Source organism: Schistocerca piceifrons, chromosome 1, assembly GCF_021461385.2.
Source record: "Schistocerca piceifrons isolate TAMUIC-IGC-003096 chromosome 1, iqSchPice1.1, whole genome shotgun sequence".
Taxonomy (NCBI): domain Eukaryota; kingdom Metazoa; phylum Arthropoda; class Insecta; order Orthoptera; family Acrididae; genus Schistocerca; species Schistocerca piceifrons.
In genome coordinates, this window is record NC_060138.1 from 782,049,882 (window position 1) to 782,076,946 (window position 27,065).

A 27,065-nucleotide genomic window follows, 5' to 3' on the forward strand; every position below is an offset into this window, starting at 1 on the left:
TCCATGATAGTCTGTATTAAGTTACATAAATGCTTTGTTTAATATTATTATTATTATTATTATTATTAAGCATTACAATCCATGAAGGCTTTTTGCTGCAGAATGGACAATGTTGAACCACTTTGCTCTGTCTTTACAAGTAATTTGCCACTGTCTGTCATGTCCTAGTTTTCTGAGATCGTCTTGAATATTGTCCAAGTATCTCATGCGTGGGCGTCCAAGAGGTCGTCTTCCGGTGGGAATCTCTTCAGTCACTTTCTTGATGGTCCTGTTTGGTGGTGCTCTGATGACATGCCCTATCCATTTCAGTCTTTTGGCTTTAATTTTGGCCACTATATCGGAGTCTTTATATAATTTGTAAATTTCATTGTTATTTAGCAATCTCCATTCATCACTGATCCTATCTCTTATGGGTCCAAATATTTTTCTCAAAATTTTTCGTTCAAATACTCTTAATCTGTTTTCCTCTTTTTTTGTGAGAGTCCAGGTTTCAGATCCATAGGTGAGTACTGGTATAATCAATGATTTGTATACTTGTAGTTTGGTGTTCCTAGAAATTAACTTGCTTTTGAAAACTGTCAAGAGACTATAGTAGCATTTGTTAGCCTTCTGAATTCGTGATTCTATTTCAATTTTTATGGAGTTGTCAGAGGTTACTATTGTACCAAGGTAATTAAATTCATTTGTCTTTGTGAAAGCTGTGCTATTAATTTGCAGTACATTATTATTTGATGGATAGCGGGATAAGATAAAGTACATTGTTTTGTCTGTATTCAGCTGGAGGCCTGTGCCATTTGTGGCTTTAATTAATTGTGCTGTAAGAAGCTTCAAATCATTCTCACTGTCAGATAATAATGCAATGTCATCAGCGTATGCTACAATGTTAATTTTGCTTTCCAGTTGTGCTCCAATTTGTAGTAGCTTTACTTTTTGGATTATTCTATTGATTACTATGTTAAAAAGAACTGGTGAGAGTGAATCCCCTTGTTTGACTCCAGTTTTAACCTCAAAGTCTTCAGAAAGTTTGCTAGCTACTTTTATTTTGTATTTTGAGTTTAAAGTGCAAGATTTTATTAAATTTATCAATTTGTTAGGGATGCCAATCTGCCTCATGCACTTCCATAAATATTCCCTGTTGATACTGTCAAAAGCTTTTTTAAAATCAATGAAAAGCATATGTACATTTTGATTGAATTCATATTTCTTTTCACCCAACATCCTTAGGACATATATATTGTCAATAGTCGATCTGTTAGGTCTAAATCCACATTGGGCATCATCTAGGGAGTCTTCAACGTAAGGGCTTATCCTTGCTAACAGTATATTTGTCAGAATTTTATATGTTGTGTTTAGTAACGCAATTCCTCCGTAGTTTGAACAATTTGTTGGGTCCCCCTTCTTGTATATAGGGCACACAACTACTTCTTTCCAATCATGTGGGACCTGTTCCTGCTTCCAGATGTTGGTGATGATTTTGTGTAAGCAGTTTACAAAAGGAAATTTACTGAGCTTCCATATATCTGTGTCTATACCATCACTTCCAGGAGCTTTATGTCTCTTCAGCTTCTTGATGCTTTCTTTAATTTCTGCTAAGCTGGGCTCTTCGTCCGATGGGTCAGCAGTAAGATATTCATTGTCATCTTCCTGAGAGACGCTTATAGTTGGAGCATTTAGTAACTCATTAAAATATTCCTTCCATCTGTTAGCAATGTCACTTCTTTCTGTTAGCAAGGAGCCATCTGGGTCTGTTATGAACTGTCCATAATTTTTTATATTCCCACTTTTAAACATATTTATGCTCTTGAAAAATCCTCTGGAGTCTGTGGTACGGTCATTCTCAGCTCTTTTTAATTTGTAATTCATAAAATCCCTTTTCTTTTTCCTAATGAGTTTCCTGGCAAGTTTCTGTTTCTCTTCAAAAATAAGTTTGTTTTGTGTTATTGGTTTTTGTAGGAATTTTTCCCTTGCTAATTTTCTATCTTCGATAGCGTTCGAGCACTCGGCATCAAACCAGGGGTTCTTAGTTGTAGTAAAATGTCCCAAAACTGAGGTAGTTGCTCGTGTGATATTTTCTTTCAGAGCGTTCCAGGCTTGATTAGTATCATCATTGTTAATTTTACTTTCCACTTCAGGTTTGTGTGTTTCTAATTCTCTAATGTACTGGTTGAGAATGTTTGGGTTTTTCAGTTTCATTGTATTAAACCTAGGAACACCGTTTAATTTAGACCATTTATGTCTTGAGAGTGAGATCTTGAACTTGGCTTTTACAAGAAAGTGATCCGAATCACAGTCTGCTCCCCTTTGACTTCTGATATCATGTATGCATTTATGATGTTGTTTTTCGATTAATACATGATCAATTTGATTTTTTGTGATGCCATCTCTTGAAGCCCATGTTTGTTTATGTATATCTTTATGTGCAAAATATGTACTTTTGATCAACATGTTTTTGGAAGTGGCAAAGCTAATAAGTTTTGTTCCGTTTTCATTACTCTGCTGATGTAGACTATGAGGTCCAATTGTAGGTTTATAATGATTTTCATGTCCTAACTTGGCATTGAAATCTCCTAGAATTATTTTAATTGAATTTTTCGAGAATGTATCATATACCTGTTCCAATTTGTTGTAAAATTCTTCTTTAATATTGTCCTCTTTATCCTCTGTTGGAGCATGGCAATTTATAACATTTAAAGTCTTATATTTGCATTGAATCGTAATGTGAGATATCCTTTCATTCACTGCCTCAAATTTCCTAATAAAAGGTAACAATTTGTTGTTTATTATAAATCCTGTCCCTAGTGCATGTATTTGTGTATCATTTCCCCCATACATTATTGTATACTTATTTTTGTTTATACTTCCATTACCCGTCCATCTGGTTTCTTGTACTGCAACTAAATCCATTTTATACCTTTCAAGTTCCTGTATGACATTTATCAGTGATCCTGATCTATAGAGACTTAATACATTCCATGTTCCCATATTCATAACCTTTAAATTTTGCAAGTTCGTCATCAAGTTTGGTGGCCCAGCATTCTTGTCATTCTGATTCGTAGCAATCCATTTTCTCCTACAGGATCCTGTGATAGGGTCGCTGGCCCTAAGCACAACCCCCAACCTGGAGGACCAGGGTCTTGATTTCGGGGATGCCTACCCCTAGAGCAGTTGCTTTCACTTCAGCTAACGAACTTGCTCTGCCCGGCCTGTTGGTCCGCGGGAGGTATTTGATTTCCCTCCTACCACCCATATCTGGGAGGCGTTCCCCGATCCGCCACCTGGGGACGCGCCCTCTAGGAGTTACAGGCTCTCCCGAGGCTTTAATATAGTAGATGAAAATAGCAGCTGAGTATTATATGAGGGACAGTGGATTTTTTTTTTAAGTAGCTATTTTTCTCCTAAGTTACATATAGAAAGAAATCTAGAAGCATCACAATATTCAGTTTGAGTAGATTAGCAGTAGACATTATTTGTTGTTAGTGTAATTTATATAAGTACCAGCAGGAGATGCACAATGCTGTTAATATACAACTTGTCTCATTGGATATCCCCGAAGGTCTTCCATCATGATGGGATTTATGGAGCATGATGAGTGAATGAACAATGAATGAATGAATGAATGAATGAATGCAATAGTAAATATAATCAGTTGTTGAGAAATGTAAGTTACTCAAACTATGTGTACCAAACTGCCCTGTTGAAGTGTGTTAATGTTTTCCTTTGAAAATAAACATATTTCACAAATAAATTTCACTCAGGATGATAACTTCATTTCATTAAAAGCTTTCCCTGAACCTTTAAGGCTTCACCAGGCTAAAATTTCAAATTTTCCTGAATAAATTTTTGTTGTATGTGAAAGTAAGTGCTACACAACTAGTTTTCATTGTCACAACTGGGATTTTTTGAGTCACCATGTCACTTATTAGTGATGATTCTAAGTTCAGCTATGATTCAAATAAAGATTTATGCATAACTGCTGATTTTGTTTCTGAAGAAATAATGTTTAGTCGTAATACAGTTTAATACAGCTACTGCAGATAAATTAAAAAAAATTTATTACGAACTTCAAAGTACACTGACAAAGTTCATACTAAATATACAATCTGCATTATTTTATCATTCAAGCTTGTTAAACTTATTCTAAAGTCAAGAAAGAGGAATATGCTTGATGCTACCATGTATGTCACACAGAAAAAGTCAGCAAAGTAACTTATTTCAGCATTGAAATTAGTAACAAAAAACTTAAGCCTGGAATATTCAGCAGTGGCCTATACGAAACAAGAGTGTTCAAATATTATTATATTCAGGGTGATTCAGCTGGCCCTACCATTATCATTTTATGCAACCCACAATGTTATATCTCGCCTTCAAAACCCACAGATGGTATTTTCATATTCTTTTGCTTGCTACACGTAAACTATTAGTCCTACAGAAAAAAATAAACAGGACCTTTTTGTAGGAAATTTAATGTAGTTAAATTTTGTACTGGAATACATTTTTGCTAGAGGCCATAGGTTTGGAGTTATTCAAGAAAAATTTTCAAAATTAATCTTCATGCACACCCCCACTCCCACACTCAGCCCCCCACCAGTCAGGGTTTCTAGTATGTTGTAGATGACACACCCACCTACCACCACACAAAAATTTGTGACTGCACGAATTATTTCCCACATTTGACCTTTTAAAGTCTTTACTTACTGGCCTTATTACAACACTGGCTTAGTCGAGAACTTAAAAATTGCAAAATTTATGTTTATGTAAATTTTACCTCAAGATTTTGTGAATTTTAACACCATTATGATGATGATGATGATGATCATGGTTATTAGCACCTGAACAAATTCCCAATCTTTGCACAATCCAGCCTCGCCACTTTTCCGAATGATGATAAATTGGTGGGGACAACACAAACACCTAGTTCCTGGGTGAAGAAAATCCCTGACCCGGCTGGGAATCAAACTCGGGACCTCGAAATCCAGAGGCAGCAATGCTAGTCACTACGAGCTGCAGACTTAACAGCATGAAATAAGTAATTACAGCGTGGTATTTGTCAGGCCTTCTGACTATGAAACTACGGTGTCAATGTAATTAATTTTAGGATAATGTTTACAAAAGCTGTTTTTCTCTCATTTAAATTAATAATATTAACGAAATAAGCAACTATACTGGGAGCATAATAGCCCAATAAATAGAGACTAAAAAAAGATCAACTATTGGAATAGTTCGTGTAGTCTGAAATTTCTGTACAGTGGTACGAGGAAGTGCCATGAACAACATATTATAAATCTGAGTGGTGAGGGGTGAGTGTGGGGGTGAAGGTGTGTTTGATGGTCACTTTTGTATGTGGTACTTGCATAACTCAAAAACCGTGGTCTCCATTGAGAACATACTCACTACAGAATTTAACTACGTAAATTTCCTACAAAAAGTTCCTGTTCATTTCTTCTGTGGGACTAGCAGTTTGCGCGTAGTGAGTGAGAGAATATGAAAATCTTGCAGACTGTTTTTGAAGGTCAACTTTTTTCGGTTTTGTTTATCTACAAGACTCCTGTTTTGTTTAAATCTATGATGATTTTTCAGCATGTTTGTAATACAGCTATTGAACCACAGCAGATCATTCCCCAGCTCCACAACTTGGTTCAGCACATGCATGTCTAATGTTTACTGTACAATGTTTTAAAATTTAACAAACTGATATTTCACACTTTATCCCCAGAAATGAATATTTCATGTTGGCTGCTCAGATAATTATGTTTCCTGTCATATATGCTAAGCTTTCTTAACACTCTGTTTACCAGCTGAAATCACTGAAGCTGTAACAGTTTCATGAGCATCTGTTTTGTTCTCTACATCAACTAATTCAAAATGTTCAGCCTGTTAAATATATTGGCCTCATGAGTTGGTTCTCTCAATTTTCTTCAAGAAGTATGAGGGCACTTCAAACAGTAAGTTATACATCTTGTCCTATGCTAAGACCATTGTGCAACAATGTTGACGCATTGTCAGAAGAGAGGATGTGTTTTGGGTTTCCTGCAGGCACAGTTCTAGTGTGGTAAAGATAACAGGTACATCACAGTGTGGGGGTTAAACGGCTAGGCAATTAGAAACATACTCGAAAGTTGAAATACATCTCACTAGAATTCTTGTGGGTGAAACATCTAAATTACAGACAGATTTACTGTGAAATTCAAGTGGAATATGGACCAAATGCAATGTCGTGTCCATCCATAATTAAATGCCGCCACCAATTTGACCAATGCCACACAGATCTAGATGATGCTGACTGGGGACGACAGCCATTGACACTGGCCACAGATGACAAGGTTCAGGCAACACTCACAGATTTATCAACATTGTGCACATTCACATAGCAGTTCTCAAATGGATCTGTGACAATGGAGCAGGTTCTATAATTGAGGACTTGACAGAGTGGTAGAATGTTCTGACTGTTTCCAGAATGTTCTGTTCTGTTCTGACTGTTGTTTACAGATACTTGGCACATACACGAAAAAACAGTGTTACACATCTGGGTCACTTTGAAGTGTAGCCCAGTTATTTGGTATGACGTAATAATGTATTGCTTATTTTTTGAAAGCCCCTTGCATTTTTTATTTTATTTTATTTTATTTTTTTTAAATGTTCAGAATAACCTTACAGAAATCCCCATTCCTGGCATTTGTTTTCATCAAGTGAGCCTCCAATTCTACAGCTGATGAGCTAAAATTTTCCCCTATTACAACAATAGTCAGGAAATTAACTTACAATTTACTCCCTTATTTTCTCTTAAGCATACTGCCACTACTGTTCCTGACCCAGGGCCTACAACAGCATCTGATTACCATGTTTGCCCCACTTTGATGAGTAACTGAACATTTGAAATCGATAATACACTAATCTCACTGGAACTTATCGAGGTCTATACGGCAATAAGTATATCATTATCATTGTCATAACCTCTATCTTTGCAATATGTTCATATCGCAATCTGACTTTAACTGCCATTCACTTCTAGTTTTAGTCAGCTTTCTGTTCCTAGTGTTACAGTGGCATTTCCACCTGCAATAACAGACTAATTCTGTAATTAACTTAACAATTTTTTAGGATTAATGTTCTCCTCTGTGATTAACGGCATTGACCTATTCTTTTCTCATATTACAGCACGTAATTCGTCAATGACTTATTGGAGGATTTTTTCCGAACCTAAAAAGCCCCATGTACATGTCACCAGCACTTTACTGCCTGGATACCCATTTCCTTCCTGTAATGTACATGGCTTAAACCTACCACTTGACTTCAAACTAGGAGACTGCAATTGTTTCTGACTATAATGCTGCAAATAGTAAGCCATGCTCCCAACTTGCATGCAAGGCCAGCTATCTTCACCATTTCAGCCAGCTGTCTAAAAGACGACCTCAACACCTAGACGGCATGAGTCATTTACGCCAACGTGAGTTGTTACTTGCAGCAAGTTGCACCATGTGTGTCCGATAGCTGCCAGTTGTGCCTATTTCACATCACACATGGTGACCACCTGACAAATACACTGAATCCGCATTGGATCCCTCCCAACCAGCCTACTATTTGCCTGACAAGCTCCAATGCCTGCCCGGAGCTGGCACTCCCTATGATCAACAACCTCATTTTATGTACTTATCTGGACTTTGCAGGAGGAAGGGCCACAGGCTCAATGGATGAGGTGTTCCTTGCTGGCTCATATACCAACAGTGGCATATCTGTTATTATGGCATAAAGGGACAGATACATCAAGTACCCAGATTCACCTTCTACCCAGAGCTAAGTAAACTGACCACTCTTACATTCATCCTAAAATAAGAATAATATGAACAAACTGTGCACACCAGAAGGTGAAGCAACATCAGGGTTTCCACAAGATACAACAGGCATCAGAGGTTACTCAGCCGTTGCAACATGTGTCCAATATCTTTGTATCATAGACCACTAGCACGAAGCCTGCCAACTGTGGCCAATGCAGCTTGTAGATATTTCTGAACAGTGGTCAATTCTCTACACACACAAGTACAGACACTACCTATTTTCTAGTATGAAGAACTATACAATAGCATGAAAGAATGAAGTAACCTAAACATATGTAGACTAACTGAATCAATAAGTAGACTGCAACAACAAGATATCAAACGGTACTGAGAATGTTATGAAATGTTGCCAAAAGTGTGATATTTTTAGAACAGATATCAAAGAGCATGACTGTTGTGCTCTACGCAATGCAAAGATATACTATTAATATCAACATGTACAATAAATAAAAACAAGAAAATAGAATTTTAAATATCATTCAACAATATTATCATTTGTTCCCGAACGCTTTTGGACATTTTATTTCCAAGTAGTACCATAGGCTCCTCAAAAAATGCCATCAAAAGTCTTAAATTACAAACAGAAAGAGCTGATAACTTAGGGATTGCACCTGACATGAAAATTTATGTTCACACGTGTGTGTGCATTCAGCCCAATCTCTTTTCACCAAAACTTGAGAGATTATAGCACTAACCTGAAGAGAGATGTTAATAACAGGTCTTGCAATGAGTGTTGCCTCTGTGTAACGATGAACATTAAAGTGATCTTCCAGTTCCTCAACTTGACAGCAGTGACGAAAAAAATTCTTGAACTTTTCATGGCATTCAATAATGAAGGAATTCAAGCACATGAGATAACTTGCTTCCTCACCAAACTGTAAACAAAACAATTACTAACAATAAAAGATTAGAAATACCACTGAAGTATCACACTACTGCTTTAATTCTACATATCATATCTGAGATATAGCAAAGCTGTGTTACACAATCAAAATGCAAGACTGCCAGTTCTATATATAGTACATACATTATACATACAAGAGAGTGAGTTTAACTGAAATGTTTAATACTGCTTCCCCAACTTGCAATCAATCTGTCACCTTCAAATTTAAGTTGCTACTACAGATCAGTCTGTCACCACTATCTACAGCCCAAAAACTAATACACTTTATTGAGATGGTATCTGCCACTATGAAGTTTTTACGGTATTAGTGAATGTGATATCTAAATTATTTACACATGCGAATTAGTTCTCCAATAAACCAAAGTCACAATAAATGTTGTTATGTAGAATGTGTAAACTGAAAAAAAGTTGTACAAATTTCATAACACATTGGGGCCGATGACTTACTATGCGCATTTACTATGTTTTAACCTTAACTTTTACAAGACTACTCTCATATACTCATGACTCACAACTGTTATAGCTCACACATTAAGGATTTGTTAACACCATTATGTTGCAACAGTATCTGCTTGGATTATTCTAATTGTACTATCAGATCTAGGGAGAATGGAATTGTCTGATTTAATATGCGTATTTGACGCATGTACAAGTGTGTTGCAAATTGTGGAAACTCAAGTAGATTTCCTGCATCTGTTTCTCATGTGCTTCCAAAATAAATGATCAAGATGGGTTAAACCTGGCAATCGTAGTGGTCAAGTCATTGGTCCTCCTGTAGCAGTTCACTGACCAGAAAAAAATTTGATTTAAACAACTCATGGTCACCAAGGAAAAATACCCTGAAGACTCTGCCTGCAGTAATCATATTAACAACTGTGCAGCTTGTGAAACCATCTTCTAGCAACTCTGCCAGCGCATGTCAGAGAAATCCAGAGTATTGCTCACCATTTAATTGTTCACAGAAAAAGAAGGTTCATTAAGTATCATGGATATGTCCACCCGAAGTTCTTGTTGTCTTGCTGATGTAACCTATGTGGGTTCCCTTCTGAACAATAGTGAGCATACCTGATATTTATTTCATCATTAGATTTCTAACTGGTTTCATCAATCCAGAGCCATAAGACTTTGATTTATAAACTAACAAACAATGGAGAATCCAGGATGTACTGTAGCAATATTGTGCCTATCTCCGACTCAGCATCTCCGCTGTATAGTGAGTAACACTGTTGATTTATAAACTAGGTTCAGAAGGCAATTCTTGTCTGGAAACTTTGCCTAATGTTTGATACCTTGGATGTGATGTGAATGTAAACAATTATCATCAGGATTCTCTGGATGGTACTTCTCATCACGAATCCTGTCTATTCTTTGTTCAGATATATATAAGTTGGGATTTGTTGCACCAAGAACATCCACACTTCTATTATCTCTAATACATCTTCTGACTTGATTGTTATGAGGTAGATATACATGTAGATCTACAAGTGGCTGCAGTAACCAACAGGCAAAATACAGACTTGGAAGAATTCTAGTTCTAAGTAAGATAACTGCAACAATTCTGAATACCACTAATAAAAAAGTAAAGCAACATACTCCCTGCTTTGTGGCAGCAAACTGGAGAATTCGTGCAATGCTGGCAAGATTGCGGCGCTGTTCATATGAAAGGTTTCTGCCTCCCACCATGTCCATTGTGTCAGGAGCAACAATAGCTGAATTTATGTAGTGATAGTAGATAAAATTACCCACAACCTGCCAGGAAATACAATACACAATGCACTTAGTAAATTAAAGGAACTGAGTAAAGTAACAATTGCATACAAGTATGGAATTGTAAACATTAAAAATACCTCAACAACAACAGGTGTTCACCATCAATCTGCAAAATATTCATTGTGATGCTCTTAGCCCTCCCATCCAACTAAATTTCTGCTTTTGCTGCTTACCTTGTTAAGCTCTATTAATTTTATCATTTCATTAATTAAAGTAGTGTGTTAGCATACTTTGTTCTAATTATCTCCTGAACATATAAAAGTATACATTTTCTAATTAGAAGTATGGACTTCTTAAATATGCCACATACAGTATACAGTTTGTGTGCTCTCATAAACATATCCTCTACCTATAGCATTGTTCCAAATTTTTTTTTTTTGTGTGTGTGTGTGTGTGTGTGTGTGTGTGTGTGTGTGTGTGTGTGTGTGTGTGTGTGTGTGTGTGTGTGTCCTACTGGAGGTGGTACCCTTTATCTTGATGTAATCTGTGACTTATCCTGCCAGTTACTGAATGTACAGGTTTGTGTGTAATCCAAACTACAGGGTGATTCAAAAAGAATACCACAACTTTAAAAATGTGTATTTAATAAAAGAAACATAATATAACCTTCTGTTATACATCATTACAAAGAGTATTTAAAAAGGTTTTTTTTTCACTCAAAAACAAGTTCAGAGATGTTCAATATGGCCCCCTCCAGACACTCGAGCAATATCAACCCGATACTCCAACTCGTTCCACACTCTCTGTAGCATATCAGGCATAACAGTTTGGATAGCTGCTGTTATTTCTCGTTTCAAATCATCAATGGTGGCTGGGAGAGGTGGCCGAAACACCATATCCTTAACATACCCCCATAAGAAAAAATCGCAGGGGGTAAGATCAGGGCTTCTTGGAGGCCAGTGATGAAGTGCTCTGTCACGGGCTGCCTGGCGGCCGATCCATCGCCTCGGGTAGTTGACGTTCAGGTAGTTACGGACAGATAAGTGCCAATGTGGTGGCGCTCCATCCTGCTGAAATATGAATTGTTGTGCTTCTTGTTCGAGCTGAGCGAACAAATGCTTGCTGGATGCGTGCTACATTTTCATCACTCGTTCTCGGCCGTCCACAACTTTTCCCTTTGCATAAACACCCATTCTCTGTAAACTGTTTATACCAACGTTTAATACACCACCTATCAGGAGGTTTAACACCATACTTCGTTTGAAATGCACGCTGAACAACTGTCGTCGATTCACTTCTGCCGTACTCAATAACACAAAAAGCTTTCTGTTGAGCGGTCGCCATCTTAGCATCAACTGACGCTGACGCCTAGTCAACAGCGCCTCAAGCGAACAAATGTACAACTAAATGAAACTTTATAGCTCCCTTAATTCGCCGACAGATAGTGCTTAGCTCTGCCTTTTGTCGTTGCAGAGTTTTAAATTCCTAAAGTTGTGGTATTCTTTTTGAATCACCCTGTATAATGAACCTTATCTTTATCACATATATGGATCATTGTCAGACCTGGAAGGTGTTTCAGCACATGAAGAATTAGATGGCCAAAGATAAATTGAATGCTAAAGCTTCAGATTAGTGATCTAACATTTCTCTCTCGAACCACCGACTGAATCATAAACAAAACAGATTAATCTATAAAAACAGCAGGTAGTTCTTGCTAGGCAAAACAGAATCCCTTTCACATCAGCTGAATATTTTACTGTGATTGTAATGATTAAATTTTTGAAGGTTCTGAAGGTGTCTGTCTAATGCTCTATACAAAGAGAGTTCTTTTTCATGATTTTTTCATATGATGTGAATTTCCTCCAACCAAGCAATTTCTTCGAGTTTTTAAAACAGTGTGAAAGGAAGAAAGCAAGGCACAGAGGTTATACTATAAATTTCTTTGATAATGAAATTATTAGAGGTAAAACACCAGTTCAGCCAGTGGAGGAAACGAACCTCAGAATATCTCAAAGAAGTATTAAAAGCTTCCAGCTGAAATGGTTTAGAGGAATGAGTGAAAACCTAAAATCTGGATGAATGGTAATATGAATCTCTTTGTGTCAAAACACTAGGCCAGTGTCTTGGCCACTGTTTCATTTAACTCAATTGAGTCACAGGTGCCAAACCAGGAGAGCAGGGCAGATGCCCCAAAAGATTATAGTGCAGTATTGCTAAGTGCTGTACATTGTCTACCACAGTGCAGCTGTGTACCTTTGTGTATGTTTAGTAAGCATACTTTCAGTTTGTACTGTTAGTTCTTGTTGACGCTCCTGCAGTCTTAACTAGTCCTTGAGTCTGGACTCAACATGACAATATGCAATATGAGCACTGCACACTGTGTAGCTGAACAATTTCCCCCCCCCCCCCCCCCCCCCCCCCCCAAACACACACACACAACTGCATCAGGGGGTAGAACAGTCCAAGAAATGGAAAATATCACTGAGAAGTTGGACCAGATCAAGATCAAAGAATAGTCATGGACTTAGGGCCAGAAGCTTCTAAGAGAAGACAGAGAAAAGGAAGACAAAGAATGGCTTCCAAACAACAAATGGAGGGAATTAAGAGGTCTTGAACATAAGACCTTCAAGAGAAGGCTGTCCCAGAGTGAAGGGAGTAAACAGACCCCTGCCACTTCCAAGACAAGGATTAAGAGAACAAGAGAGGACTCTGTTAATCCCGTTTTCCAGGATACCTGGATTCAGCAAAAGCCAAGGCAGGAACCAGGGAAACAGATGCATAGCATATATAATCTCAGTTTTTAGAATGGCAGTAAGCCAACAAGGATATCCACTTGTAACAAGGATATCCACTTGTAACAAGGATATCCACTTGTAACAAGGATATCCACTTGTCAGCATCACCTTACAGCAGAAGGAGCCAGTTCAGATGGCTCTCACTGAAAAGATTGGGGAAAGGAACAAGTCAAGGCTCCAAATTCATGAGGGTCCATAAGAACAAAAGTGCTCTAATCTTTGTGAGGAGAGTGAAACAGTAGATCGACTGAATGACACAATGCCAAAGACACCTGTGTGGGATGAAGTGAAGCTGCTGGTCAACACAGCAGAGAAACTCCTCAAGATTGTGAAGATACCAATCTGTGAGAAATCCCTGAAGGCAATGCGAGATCAGGACTTAAAACTGTAACTAGGATTCTCAAAGGTTGCTGTTGGAGTGATTACAAACATCAAAAGCAAAAATGGCTCTAAAATGGTGGCTGGAAGTGTTGCAGATAAACCTGCAACACTGTAAGGGGGCATCTGCCATCTTAGAACGAGGCCTGAACAAGAAAATGGAGTTTGTGGTTGAGCCACAGGTGGAATTTGTTGTCATACAAACATACATTAACTTTATTGACCCAGAATTTGACACCCTTCTAGCACAGCTGACCTACACAACCACTTGGGGAATGAAACTGGCATAATATGTGATTTTATGCATAAATGCATAAACCACTGCCAACTGTTTACGATTAGTATGAGCAGGTATGTTCATGACCACATCGACTGTCATAACACCTTAATACCTTTATGACAAAGGATTTGCCCCAGTTATTTAACACTGGGGGCAATGAAACTGTACATTTTCAACTGACAATGTAAACTGTTTTCCTGAAGCTCTAACAATAACATTGTCCGAATTATTAACACAGTGAGGAATATTTCAAATCAGTTTATCTACATATTTTTGGAAAATGGCAAGCGCGTTTGCAACCCCAAATAGTAAGTGATTGTACTGTCTACACTGAAAGGGTAATTTAAAACTAGCAAATGATGTGAAGAACAATCAAGTTTCAGTTGGAGTGACTGCGGCTTCGTTTAAACCAATTTTTGAACAGTAGATCTCCCCCGCCAGTTCAGTCAACAACTCTTCAGAATGAGGCAGTGGATACAGATCTATGTTACACTAGGAATTAACAATGGGCTTAAAATAACTACTTATATGAAACAACTCATTTGGCATCACCCATTAGGACTGGTGGAAACAATGGAAAAAATGCCTTAATCCTGAAGCTGTGCAAGTTCTGCCTGAACAAATTCACAAACCGCAAATGTACTTGCCACAATTTAGGTACTGCAGAAGAATTCAGAGAAATATGAGCCATAAAGTTATGTTCAGGCCCCGAATGTTGGTTAAAAAACTCATACAAAGAGCACAAGGCATCTAGATCAGAAAAGGGCACTGCTATGTCCGACACTAAACTAAGTTAGCACTCTATGTTGAACCCAAAACTGGTAAAGGTGTCTAAACTGAAAATATTAGTAGTAGTAGTAGTAGTAGTAGTAGTAGTAGTAGGGCAGATTACAAGAAGGGCAGGACATATTCAACGTGTGTGTTCTTTATCGCCAGTGACATTTTTCCAAGGAGAGGACTGGGCCTGAGGCTGAAACACAGGACCCAACACTGGACCAGTCACAGTGGAGGCAAACCAAGCAGGTGATGTATCCTCATTGATTAAAGTCACAGCAGTTGGTTTTCCATGGACTGGCTGAACAGTGGCAACTCAAAGTGAGTTTTTCTCATGGCATGACTGTGTCGACCGTAGTGTTGTCCTCATGTTATAGCTGAGCAAGCAGCTGGTGGCCACTAGCCAAGTGACCATGTTTGCTGAAGGCACAGCAGTCTGTTCCATGATGCAGGCACCTGCTTCCAATATGCCTGCTGCAGCAGCCAGGACAGGACTTCGAGTTTCTTTGATGTGACTGATGACAGCACCGAAGAGGGAGGGTTTTTCTGACTCGTCTGATTAATTTTACTGTAACGATCATCTGACACTTAGGAGGAAGCAGAATGATTGACAAACTTTAGTATCTCACGAGATGCCGTTGATCCACTTTCTCCTCCCCGTCAGAGTGCTTTACCTTTTTTGTCAGGCAGTGTATTTCATTCAAATATCAGAGTGTGGAGTGACATAAATTAAGAGATTATACTACAGTATACGGTAACTATCCTCCACAGTCAACATTTTTCAATTATGAATTCCCAGTTTTCTTCCAAGCCTCTCATCTCACTTGCACTACAATATGATGGGCACATCAATTATTTATGTTCCACTGCACTTACTAAATAACCGAGAATCACTAAACAAATCAAGTCCATACATAAATAAATTCAAATTTTGATTCTTATTCTCTCACACATTGCTTGTGATATGACAACAGTTGAAAATGATAACCATATGTTAATACTCATATCTGGAAGTACCTTCAGGAGATCTTTTTCTGGTGCCTGTGGGAATTTTTCTGCAAGAGAGTCATGCAGCACTTTTGCTACATACAGCACACCATATGGTATCATATCTCGACAATTTGTGATGCGTTCCAGAAAAGCCAATGTCCAATGTCGCAGAGCAGAAACATTTTGCTCTAAGGAGCATTTAATCTCCGGGTGATTCAAGGCCTGTTCAGGATTTACTGATGCTGGAAGCTCCCTGTCAACAAACATACAATTACATAATTGCTCTAGTTAGTAAGACAAGTTGCTGCATAACATAACCACATGAATATTAAACATAAAATTTGGAAAATGCTCTTCTCCCATTAACCACAAACCGTGCTGAGGTGAGGTGGATAGCTATACCATACATGCAACCACAATGGAGGGGTATCTGTGAAGGGGCCAGGCAAAACTCCTGAAGAGATGCAGTAGCCTTTACAGTACTTGCAGAAGTAACAGTCTGGATGATTGACTGATCTACCCATGTAATATTAGCCAACATCAGCTTCCTGTGTGCGTACTGCAAATGGCTTAATGAAAGGGGAAACTACAGCCATTATTTTTTCCCAGGATTATTTAGCTATACTGTATGTCTTAATGATGATGGCATCCTCTTAATAAAACAATCTCCCACTAAAAAAAAGGGGGGGGGGGAGGAAAGAAGATTAGAGTTTAATGTTCTATCAACAACGAGGTTGTTACAGATGGAGCACAAACTCAGATTAGGAACGGTTGGGAAAAGGAAATCTGCCTTTTACTTTTAAAGGAACCATTATGGCATTTGCCTTATGCAATTTGTGGAAATCATGGAAAACCAAAACGTGGATTGCCAGGAAGGGGATTTGAATCATACTCCCAAATGCGAGTTCAGTGTGCTACCCACTGTGTCACCTGAAGGAAAAATAAGAAGCAAAATAACATTTCATTTATAGCATTTGTAGATAGAGAGAAAGCTTTTGACAATGTTGACTACACTACACTCATTGGAATTTTTAAGGTGGCACAGATAAAATACAGGGCACAAAAAACTGTTTACAAGTTGTACAAAAAACAGACTACAGTTACAATAACTGAAGGGCTTGAAAGGGAAGCAGTGGTTGAGAAGGGAGTGGGAGAGGGTTGTCACCTATCCCCAGTGTTATTCAATGTGTACATTGAGTAAGCTATGAAGGAAAACAAGGAGAAATTTTGGAAGATAATTAACGTCCAGTGAGGAAGAATAAAAATTCTGAGATTTTCCAAAAATAATGTAATTCTGTTACAGACAGCAAGGGTCTTGCAAGAGCAATTGAACAAATCGGGTACTGTCTTCAAAAGAGATAAGACAATCATCAACAAAGTAAAACAAGAGCAATTCAATGAAGTCAAATCAAAACAGGCAATGATGGAAGAATTAATTACAAAATTAGCCACTCAGCAAAATAACTGAGAATGGCCAAAGTAGAGAGGATATAAAATGGAGACTGGAAATGGCAAGAAAAACACTTCTGAAAAAGAGGAATTTGTTAACACCTAACATAGATTTAAGTGTTATGAACTCTTTTCTGAATGTATTTGTCTGGAGTGTAGCTTTTATGGAAGTGAAACTGTGGTGCTTCAAGAGTTTCGGTGTAAATTCTAGAAACACTTGGCTCTCCACTGTCTCGAACACCCAATATTTTAATGGCAAGGGTGAAAGAGCCTTTTGACTGTGCCACATGTCTATATGTGCAGGAAGGACAGCTGTCATGAGGAGCCAGGAGCTGTGTCAGACGAGCGGCCCAGACAAGTGGTTACAAGCAGCGCCTTGGAAGTTATATCAAAAAGTCAGAGAGTGTTTGTATAATGTTCCGTGGTTTGTGGTATCATGAGGATTGTTAGAGAGACAAATGAAGCATGTTGTGTATAGAGACTTCTACTTCATGTCTTGGTTCTGCACGAGGCAGCATGTATGTAATTTTATGGGTGTTATGTCAATTCTGACATTTATCTTGGAACCAGCTGGCTTGCTGGAGCTTGCACAGAATAATTGTTACTTTGGGGATGAGAGCTGAAAATATATTGTTGTTGAACTGCGAAGATTCTACGAGTACATGATTTATTTCGAGAATAGAGAGTTGGTTAATATTATTCCCTTTACCCTGATACAGTCTTCAGAGAAGAATTAAATGGTGAGAGTGGCATAGCTGATGACCCGAAGAATAGGATCAGCTGCATGCAAAACATATGAGTCCATTGGAAGAGACATGTGAGTCGTGCAACCCAACACAGCACTGTCTCTTGTCGTCCAAGAAAGCATCAGAACATGGCGACCGGGACAGGACTCTAAGAAAAAGGGAAATTGTAAGCCAAAAACAGGAAGAAGATATTTGAGTTGCCATAGCAACCAGGCATAACAAGACTGAGAAACAGTTCCGAGTAATTGCGTTGTGTCTACTGAACCAAAGGAAGAAAGTTGCAAATCCAACACAATATATGACAGGAGAAGGTAATAACGTCAAAAGAATGGAGCGAAGATTTCAACTTAAAGAAGATTTGGGTGTGGAGAGGAAGCAATTCTCACGCATGCAGTAACCAGCCACCGACATAGTAACCAACTGATGCCGACGCAGTAACCAGCCGCTGACCAATAATTGTTCAAGGAGGAAGAGCGAGGGGGGGGGGGGGGGGGGGGGGGGGGAGAGGAAACTGTTCAAAGACTATAGTACTGTAGCTAGTACATGTAGAGGTGAAGTTGTTTTAGATGATCACTACATTGAAAATCAATAGGGATATGGATAGCATTCAAAAAACAGGCGAAACTTCAGAACCAGCCTTGGCTATGTCAGTGAGTAAGGAAGTGCCAGACTGGTTTGAGGTAGTGAACTTACTTAAAGCCCAGAGAGCAGATTCAGCAGCTTTAAGAAAAGAACTAAGTGGTCAAAATGCTTCTTTAAGAAAAGAACTAAATGTTAAATTAGATGCTCAAAGAGCAGATTTAAATGCTCAAAATGCATCTTTAAGACAAGAACTAAGTCACCAAAGTCTTAAGTCAGATTCAGTAAATACACAACTGAACATCAAATCAGATGCTCAGAGTGAGGTTTTAAGTAGGCAAAGCGAAATCTTAAACAGTCAAGCACCAAATATAGTTTTATTAAAGACTGAATTTGACTCTTTAAATAATAAGGTAGAAAATCTGAAATTAGATTTAAAGAGTGAACTCACTAGTTCTTTGAATACTTATGTAAATCAATTATTCATTGACTTTATTTGGAGACAGAATGAAACTTTAAATATTCAAATGACGTATATAGGTTTGTTGCCCGTCAAAGTAGACACACGAAGCAAAGAATCTAGTAATCGATGCAAAGGCATAGTTACTTTAGAGACTGAATGTGACATTAAATATAATAATAAAAAACCTGATCTTAGTGAAAAATTAAAATTTTGTCAAAATGTATGTAATGTTAAATTTAATAATGTAAGACAATGTTAAGTATGTCAAAAGAGGGCACAGGTCAACCTAAGGAGTTAATATTGATTATTCAATCGAAAATTCCAAGTGTTAGTATACGAGCTGTTACTACATGAGCTGTCAGTTCGCGAATAAATAATGTAGAACAAAATTTCAAAGAAAAAATAGTCAACTTTGACATTATAAATGTAAGTATGTCTGGTGGAACTATTTGAGCTAATTACAGATCGAGAAATTACCGAGAGTATAATCTCCGAAAACGTTGCGGCTGTTGCTTTTTCCAAACATAATGATACTAATGAGGTTATAGATGACTCGTGCGAGAAATTCAAACTTGCCCATGACAAAGTTGGAAACAGAATAACTTTACCTGATGATGTGTTACCTAGTAAAGTGGTGATTGTTTTTCTGCGGGGAGACCTTCGCTCAAAATTTAATGAGAAGCACTGGTTTGCGATTGCTCAAGTGAGGTTAGTATCAGATTCACACAATCCAGGTGGAGTCACATCTGTTCCCCGGGGACGTTAACATTCTGTGTTAGCGGGCGGAGTGAAGACCGTCTGTCCCTGAGTTGTTTTCAGTGTTACTTCCACATTAGTTTTCCTACACCGAATTCCCTTCAAATCTTCACCTATTCTGTAATCTATTCACAACCCTTTAAACTATCCTACCATGTTAGTATTTAAATAACTGAACGTGACAACAAGATTGTGACTAATTTAAGAAAAGTGCGAATAAACATTGATCTCTAAACATAAAATGGAACGAACAGAATAATGTTCTAGTAGAAGGGGAAATAAGATGGAACTATGTAAACAGAGTGACTTTAAGGTGGAATGAACAGAATAGAATATTATATTTAGGAATAATGTAATATGAGGTGATTAATGAAATAACTATCCTAGCTTAGTGCATAATTTTCTATTTTGATAGAATATTTATACCTTTTATGAAATGGGATGTAGATGGGAGGACTTGTATCAATCTTGAAAGGGGTGGGTAGTGTAGGTAAAGACATTACCAACACTACACGCACCACATCTTTCATATGACCCTCGCATACAAGTGCGACTGATTCTTCACCATTTGTCGTTCCATAGGTGTTACTAAGATTTCTCTTCAGGGGCTTGAAAGGTGAAGGTGAGAATGTCCATTCTGCAGGAGACATTTAACATCATCCGTCCTCCTCTGGCTTTGCACTCAAGTAGTGGTGAAGTAGGGATCCTGGGGAAGTGGGAGTGAGAACGGTTTTCCTGTCTTTAGGGCTATCTTCTTTTTCTCCTTTGATCTTAGCAACCATCTCTATTTTTTCCTTCCTTACTTCTCATCTGAGTACCGGTCTATCTTTACCCCTTTCCATATGCATATACTTCTATCGCTGAAGTCCTTCTCATTCTCCGTGGTTTCCTATAACCTTCAACTTATTTCAAATAAGTAGGCCGAAGAATCAGGCTGCACGAACACACATCGACATATACACAAAATTACACAAACATGAAAATTACAAGCTAGAAACCTAAAGCAGTGTCAGAACTGCCAAGGGTTGAAGCGGAATAAAGACATGTACATCTGGGTAGATGCACATATCGTATAGTTGATATATGACGGCTCTGCAGCATCCCTTTTCTTTTTCTTCTTTTGTTGCTTCTTATATATTTATACATAGCTATAAGAACAGAGACGTGAGAAGTGTGAAAAATGAAGGAGAGGAGAAACTAAGGAAAAACTAATGAGCATAAGCCAGGGAGGAACTAATTGTGATAATTATTTAGGAATATCAGTCAAATATTTGTTCTGATGATTTGTAAGATAGTGGGACAAGCATAAAGAAAGGTATGATATATTGAATTATATATAAATATGAGGTCTGCTGAAAGCGTAGAGGTTGAAAAGCAGTGGAGGACTCTAGCGGATCAAATAAGGTACCCAGAGGTAAGGGTGAAGTGTGAAGCAGAATTGAATTTTGCCAGGTAATATTTAGTGACAGTACACATAAAGATGTATACTAGGGCAATGAACCATGAGACCTACTCCCAAAGGATAAGGGGAACGCACCCAGCTTTTATTGAATGAAGAAAAGGGCAGATAGGAAGACCAAAGAGAAACTGACCTATACTGTGCAGGCAGGGGCACCAAGAAGGAGATTGACCTGTACCATAGAATATAGGAATAAGAAAGGGGCATACCTACTGAAATGGAAAGAGGTAGTGCATCAATTGGAGCAACCTGGAAGTAAGTATAGGTACTATGCCTAAAGGGAAGGACAGTATAGAGACAGAAGTCACACAATTTTATAGAGATTATTCTGGTAAGTTTGGATTCTTTACATCGACAGCGTTATTAGGAGTTATGAGTGTCGGAAAGAACACATTCATTTATTTTTTTCCCCAGAGTTTCCTCCAGACCACAAGTTACTGTAGGAAATGAGGCTGTTGAGTACTAAAGAAAAGATAGTTTAGAGAATTATACTAAAGAATGAGGCAATCAAAAGTCTATGCCACCTGGAGTTTGTGACTGGAAATTAAAAATATTGTCCGCACAATTCCTAGATGTAAAAGTACTAACTCCAACAATGGGTTAAAATGCTCAGAACAAAAACAAGAAAAGGAAAATCTATGTATTAAGTACACAAGGACTAAAAGAGATATTGTACATGGATTGAAATAAAAATTAGTGTTGTGATAGATATTAAAGTACATAATGAATATGTGTAAAATATTGCGTGTTCGAGCTAAGGGGCGGGACATGTAGTGCTTCAAGAATTTTGGGGTAAATTCTAGAAACACTTGGCTCTCCACTGTCTTGAACACCCAATATTTTAATGACGAGAGTGATAGAGCCTTTTTACTGTGCCACACATATCTGTGTGTGCAGAAGGGACAACTGTCACGAGAAGCCAGGAGCTGCACCAGACAAGCGGCCCCGACAAGTGGTTACCAGCAGCACCTTGGAATTTATACAAAAAAGTCAAAGAGTGTTTGTATAATGTTCCGTGGTTTGTGGTGTCATGAGGATTGTTACAGAGACAGGTGAAGCTTGTATTGTATAGAGACTCTTACTTCAGGTAAGTTGGTTACTGCGTCGATGTCGGTGGCTGGTTACTGCATGCGTGAGAATTGCTTCCTCTCCACACCCAAATCTTCTTTATCGAGCACGTATGTAATTCTATGGATGTTTTGTCAATTCTGACAGCTATCTTGGAACCAGTTGGCTTGCTAGAGCTTGTACAGAATAGTTGTTACTTTGGGGATGAGAGTTGAAAATATATTATTGTTTAACTGCAAAGATTCTACGAGTACATGATTTATTTCAAGAATAGAGAGTTGGTTAATATTATTCCCTTTAACATGACACAGTCTTCAAAGAAGAATCAAACAGTGAGGGCGACATAGCTGATGACCCAGAGAGGAGGATCGGCTGCACGCACAACGTATGAGTCAACTGGAAGAGACATGCGAGTCGTGCAACCCAACACAGTAATATCTCTTGTTGTCCAAGAAAGCATCATAAACCAGAACCCCACCTCCAATCTCTCGGAGGTTGTTCAGGGATACTTTCCAAGCATTTTGGTAAAGGAGGTGTGAGGTCCCTGATGGCTCATTACAGAGTTATTGCATGCTGTTTGATTTCTTGCCCCAATCAACTTGGTATCTCTACTGCACTGAAAATGGTGCACAACAGTGCAAATGCCAATAGTATTACTATGGACAGGTTTACTGGTGAAGAACTGGCCAATATGAACCTCATGTATGGGCTAAATGAATGCAATGTATGAGCAGCAACACAACACTATGCTGTGCTGTTCCCACAACGACAACAATACCATCACAATACTTTTGCATCTGTCTCAGGATTGTTGCATTATGTTGGGAGTTTCAAGGTTCATATACATGTTTTCTTCACTGTTATGAAGCTACTGTCACAGAAATAAGAGTGACTGTAGCAACAAAATGAATAAATCATAATTATATTACTGCTCAGTAATGAGCTGCTGGAGATAGTGGGTCCCTTATATCAAAATACTCAGAAGGTATTCCTGAACATCTGAAACTTTGTCAATGGAGTCATGGTTCATCCTGTATAGAACTGGAATCTTGACTCTAGCACTTTTTTTTGTAGCTTCCTCTCCTCTCATTTAGCTTTCATGTTTTTCTTGAGTCTACACTCTAAAGTGATTCAGCCTCATATCAGTACTTTATACAGTTTTTGTTTCTTTAAGTTGTGGCAAAAAAATAATTCTGATTTAAAGTAGAATCTTGGATAATTTTAGATTCCAGTCAATCCTGCTGTACTTACCCTATTATACGTTTTAAAATAATGTAACTGACAAGAATTAATCCATTTGTTGCATCTGTTTTAAATTAAATTCAGCTGGCATGACTCACCAAATAAACAAAATATTTAGAATTTTTCCACATATTATAATTAAAATAAAATTGTGTGAAAAATATTTGTCTCAACTACTGCAGTGAGTTATGCTATCACTACTAGAATTTCAAACATAGGTAAATAAAAATTTAGTTTACACAGCACTACAGAACATGTATTGTAAGATGAGTTTCTTGGTTGGTTGACTTTCTCATAACAAAATATCACAAGTAGATAAGACTGAAAGCAACCAAATCAACCAATAATTTCATAAGATTTTAGATAAGCTAAATCATTATGGTTTGAGGGGGGGCAGTGCACAAATGGTTTAATTCATACTTAACTGGAAGAATGCAGAAAGTTGAAATAAGTGGTTCATGTAATGTTAAACCAACAGATGATTCCTCAAACTGGGGGGGCTATCAAGTACGGGGTCCCACAGGGTTCGATCTTAGGTCCTTTACTGTTCTTGATATACATTAATGACTTACCATTCCACATTGATGAAGATGCAAAGTTAGTTCTTTCTGCTGGTGATACAAGTATAGTAATAACATCCAAAAACCAAGAACTAAGTGATGTAATTGTAAATGATGTTTTTCACAAAATTATTAAGTGGTTTTCAGCAAACGGACTCTCTTTAAATTTTGATAAAACACAGTATATAGAGTTCCGTACAGTAAATGGCACAACTCCAGCAATAAATATAGACTTTGAATAGAAGTCTGTAGCTAAGGTAGAATTTTCAAAATTTTTAGGTGTGTCCATTGATGAGAGGTTGAACAGGAAGCAACACATTGATGATCTGCTGAAACGTCTGAGTTCAGCTACGTATGCTATTAGGGTTATTGCAAATTTTGGTGATAAGAATCTCCGTAAATTAGCTTAATATGCCTACTTTCATTCACTGCTTTCGTATGGCATCATATTCAGGGGTAATTCATCGTTGAGTAGAGAGTATTCATTGCTCAAAAACGTGCAATCAGGATAATTGCTGGAGCCCACCCACGGTCATCCTGCAGACATCTACTTAAGGATCTAGGGATCCTCACAGTAACCTCACAGTATATATATTCACTTATGAAATTTACTGTTAATCATCCAACCCAGTTCAAAAGTAATAGCATTGTGCATAGCTATAACACCAGGAGAAAGGATGATCTTCACTATGTAGGGTTAAATCTGACTTTGGCACAGAAAGGGGTAAATTATGCTGCCACAAAAGTCTTTGGTCACCTACCAAACATCTTCAAAAGCCTGACAGATAGCCAACTAACATTTAAAAATAAATTAAAAGAATTTTTAGATGACAACTCCCTCTACTCATTGGCTGATTTATATATATATATATGGTTATAATAGAGGGAAACATTCCACGTAGGAAAAATATATCTAAAAACAAAGATGATGTGACTTACCAAATGAAAGTGCTGGCAGGTCGACAGACACACAAACGAACACAAACATACACACAAAATTCAAGCTTTCGCAACAAACTGTTGCCTCATCAAGAAAGAGGGAAGGAGGGGAAAGACGAAAGGATGTGGGTTTTAAGGGAGAGGGTAAGGAGTCATTCCAATCCCGGGAGCGGAAAGACTTACCTTAGGGGGAAAAAAGGACGGGTATACACTCGCACACACACGCATATCCATCCACACACATATACAGACACAAGCTTGTGTCTGTATGTGTGGATGGATATGTGTGTGAGTGTGCGCGAGCGACAGACACACAAACAAACACAAACACACACACAAAATTCAAGCTTTCACAACAAACTGTTGCCTCATCAGGAGAGAAGGAAGGAGAGGGAAAGGCGAAAGGATGTGGGTTTTAAGGAAAACCCTTCAACATTAGTGACATGCAATATTTTGTGTAATGTAATATCTTGTACAGACATCTTTTATTAACCTGACACATTCCACATCATTACGAAGTGTCGTATTCACAATCTGTGACAAGTATTAATCTAATCTAATCATTAATAATACTGACTAATTTACAAACAGACTTACGAAATCTGTCCTGATACAGTCTCTTGGTGATTGCGCCAGAATTTATATATATCAACAGGATTTGTGTCCATGGAAAGATTGTTGTTATTGATAACCTGCAATATAAATTGCTTTGCATACAATATTTCTAATACTCTCAAACATTATCTAGTTTGGCAGTGTTCTACATATGTTCCATATATGCTCGATATATTTAGTAAAAAAACGAACAACAGTTCGGTATTATCAAACTTGTTGGGAGCATATCCCTCTTTCTTATTTTCTGTTTCATTGATAAGAATAATAAACACTTTTATGACCATCAGTCAATAAATTTATTTGCATCTGAAACAATATTTTTCCTAAAGAAAATGACAAATACACATCAGCCTACTTTCTCAAATGTCTCTGAAGATAAATGGAAGATAACAAGTATTACTGAGTGATAGCTCTGTTCAGAATCAATGGCAACATAAGTTTATGTACAAACATAGACAGCTCACAAACTGACTGTCAGACAGTTCAAAATGCTAACTTTTTTCTGTAATTAATATAGGCTCAATGCAACAGACAGTATGTAGCACATCTGCCCCAATGTCCAGAGATGGAACACAGTGAAAATCACTGACCTTTCTTTACAGCAACACACTGCCTTACAGAAACTGTGCGTAATATTAATCAACTTTTTAACGCTACATGTAATGGTTAATACAAGGCGCTTCTGGAAAGTTTGGTGAATGGTCCCTATATGATGAAAACTGCACAGGTTATGACGACATGCCCTTGCATACTCATTGAGAGAAATGTCAAGAAGTGCCCCTGTTGTGCAAATCACCAAAGCAAATTAGTGGTGCACATTGTGATCAGACTATTGGAGTCAGTGTGGAACCTCATATGATTGCAAAATGGAGCAACATGTTAACACAACATTTCGGAAAACGGAGACTCGTGGAATGTTTGTACAAGTGTACAGTGTTCTAGCAATTTGAAGACAGAAAGGAAGGTGCTGAGAATGAGTCACATTGGGCCAACAGTATGATCGGTAGCTGTCATTGAGAGTGATTTAGAAGAACTGAAGATAAGCAAAGACGGTGAAAGCATTATCGTTTGTTAACATTTGAAAAGGCAGAAAATTTGTGCCCAGTCTGTGTTACACACTCTGACAGATGAACAAAAGCAAAACCAGATGGAAATGTCTGGAGATTTCATCAACATTTCTGACCAGAATCTGCAGCTTCTGAAACTATCATTACAAGAGATGTGACCTGGTACTACAAATATGATCCAGGGACCAAGCAACAGCCAATGACATGGTGTTCCTCATATTTCCCACTTCCCAAAAATAGTTCACTGACAAAATCCAAGAATACGATGACTGTAATGAACATAATGATAATGATGAGGGGACTGATGACCTCAGAAGTTAAGTCCCATAGTGCTCAGTTGAGAATGATGATGAGGGCCTTTTTTGTCAGAAAGGGCTCGATCCACTATGAATTTCTACCTTATGGTCACACTGTCAGTGCGAAAGTTCTGAAACAGAGACTGCAAAGCATTCAATGGGT

At 37.9% G+C, this 27,065-nt stretch overlaps 1 protein-coding gene across 1 annotated transcript in view; it reads right to left on the reverse strand.

The window, feature by feature from the left end:
* LOC124712908 (ras GTPase-activating-like protein IQGAP1) overlaps positions 1-27,065 on the reverse strand; it is a 346,898-nt gene that overhangs the window by 71,910 nt on the left and 247,923 nt on the right. Inside the window, exons 23-26 of the mRNA XM_047242907.1 lie at positions 25,522-25,616; positions 15,691-15,916; positions 10,330-10,485; positions 8,528-8,707 (exon numbers count right to left, since the gene is read on the reverse strand). Coding sequence (XP_047098863.1) covers positions 8,528-8,707; positions 10,330-10,485; positions 15,691-15,916; positions 25,522-25,616 — 657 coding nt within the window. The remainder of the gene's footprint in view (positions 1-8,527; positions 8,708-10,329; positions 10,486-15,690; positions 15,917-25,521; positions 25,617-27,065) is intronic.